This window comes from Alligator sinensis, unplaced genomic scaffold (genome assembly GCF_000455745.1).
Source record: "Alligator sinensis unplaced genomic scaffold, ASM45574v1 scaffold2457_1, whole genome shotgun sequence".
NCBI classification, from domain to species: domain Eukaryota; kingdom Metazoa; phylum Chordata; order Crocodylia; family Alligatoridae; genus Alligator; species Alligator sinensis.
In genome coordinates, this window is record NW_005843904.1 from 14,486 (window position 1) to 16,597 (window position 2,112).

At 64.6% G+C, this 2,112-nt stretch overlaps 1 protein-coding gene across 1 annotated transcript in view; it reads right to left on the bottom strand.

Moving 5' to 3' along the window:
- LOC102384412 (acrosin-like) overlaps positions 1–1,857 on the bottom strand; it is a 2,844-nt gene extending 987 nt beyond the window's left edge. Inside the window, exons 1-3 of the mRNA XM_025195810.1 lie at positions 1,703–1,857; positions 1,307–1,572; positions 1,054–1,199 (exon numbers count right to left, since the gene is read on the bottom strand). Coding sequence (XP_025051595.1) covers positions 1,054–1,199; positions 1,307–1,572; positions 1,703–1,857 — 567 coding nt within the window. The remainder of the gene's footprint in view (positions 1–1,053; positions 1,200–1,306; positions 1,573–1,702) is intronic.
- Positions 1,858–2,112: the final 255 nt, after the last annotated feature.

Sequence of the window (2,112 nt, forward strand, 5' to 3'; positions counted from 1 at the left end):
CCAGCTCCCGCACTTTAAAAAAAAAAGGAAAAGCCCCGGGGCCCATCAGCTGCTGCAGCGGCCTCGGGGCTTCTGGGGGCTCTGCCATGAGCGTGGGGGAATGGGGGCAGTGGGGGCCACCCCTCCCCACCACCTGGCAGCAGCTGGGGAGTAAAGGCTTTTTCTCCCCAAAGAGCCAGGAGGAGAGGCCAGGCGGGGCTGGGAGAGCAGGCAGGGGATAGGCCTGCGTGATTTGGAGATTCGGCCGACTCAGCAGAAACCGAATTTCTGAATCAGATTCGGCCAAATTGATTTGAGACAGAGATTGAAATCACTGAATTGACTAGCTGTCCTCTGAACCAGCTGAATCCGAATCCGAAGCGAATCCCCAAAGAGCCAGGAGGAGAGGCCAGGCGGGGCTGGGAGAGCAGGCAGGGGATAGGCCTGCGTGATTTGGAGATTCGGCCGACTCAGCAGAAACCGAATTTCTGAATCAGATTCGGCCAAATTGATTTGAGACAGAGATTGAAATCACTGAATTGACTAGCTGTCCTCTGAACCAGCTGAATCCGAATCCGAAGCGAATACTAGCTGCTTTGCACAGGCCTACTGCCCACGGGCGGCTGGGTACTGTGCAGCCCCCTCCCTCCCCTCCTGCACTGCCCCCGGGGTCTCATGCACTCGGGCAGCTGGGGCCAGGGCTCCCACCTCAGCTTCCCCAGGGCCTAAGGTACACGCGCTCTGCAGGCGCTTGCATTCACCGGTGGCAGCAGCATTGCAGCCCTGCAGCATGCCCCACGGGCTCTGGCCAGTCTCCTCGCTGAGGACAGCCGGTGAGTGCTTTGTACATCCCTGGGGAGCCTGCTCTGCCCCTGTGCCCATGCCCACGCAGCACCCCTGGCAGCGCAGTGCAGTGCAGGGGGGAACGCGTCTGACTGGGACAGCCAGCAAGGGGGGCAGGAAGGGGTTGAGGCCAGGTCAGGAGAAGCTGAGGATGGAGCACGTGTGAGAGCCACTTCGCCTGGCAGCCCAGAGCTAGGGGAGGCCGTGTGGGGAGGGGCCGGCGCCATGCACCTGGCAGGTGTCGATGCCGCCCTTCTTGTGGCCTGCGCATATGGTGTTGCGGTTGACTTGGCCCTCGTACCAGCCGCTGCCGTTGCACGTGGCATAGTCGATGTAGTGGACCTGGGCTTCCTGCAGGATGTCAGGCACGACTTCAACTGCAGGAGCACAGACAGCGTTACCCCTGGGGTGTCTGAGCCCACCCCGCACTCCCCACTGCCCTTGGCAGGGCAGCTCATCCCGCCCGCGCCCTGCCGGCGCTCACCTTCCTCCTTCATGTAGCCCCAGCCGCTGACCCAGCAGTTGGTGAGCTTGGTGAGGTCCACGGTGCGGTCAGGCACGCAGGCCAGCTGGATGTACTCGCTGCACTGGACGGGCTGGTCCAGCTCCAGCAGGGCGATGTCGTTGAGCTGCCCCTGGCGCTGGTAGTTCTCGTGCGGCACCACCTGCCGGTAGTTGCGCACCTGGGCCTGGGGGCCCAGCCTGGAGAGCTGCGTGGCGCCGATCACCCCGCGCAGCCCGAACATCTTCCTGCCAGCACAGCACAGCACGGCACGGCGCCGGCTGCATCAGGGCAGGGGCAGAGCCCAGGCTCCCCATCCCCATGGGGTCCTCCCACTCTGCGCATCCCCTCCGGGTCCAGCCCCGTCCCCAAACTCACTTGGTCTTGAAGCAGTGGGCGGCGGTGAGCACCCAGCTGGGGTGGATGAGGGACCCGCCGCAGAAGTGCTCGTAGCCGGTCTTGGTGCGAACCTGGATGCTGACGATCCAGGGCCAGGACCCCGGCATGGAGTCGTGGCCGCCCACAATCCGCATGTTGCCGTAGCTCGCTGCCAGGGGCTGCATCCCACAGTCCGCCCTACCGGGAGGTGGCTGTGCATCAGTGCCAGACTTTGCCCCCTGTTACCCCGGGGCTGAGCTGTGCCCAGCCCCCACACTGCCCCCTCCCAGGCCCGTGCCCCCCAGCTCCATCCGTGCCAGCCCCAGCCTGGGGTCACGAACCCGCAGGGGTAATCAGCACCCCGCACGGGGCCGGCCAGCGCCAGCAGCATCAGGAGAAGGGCAACCAGA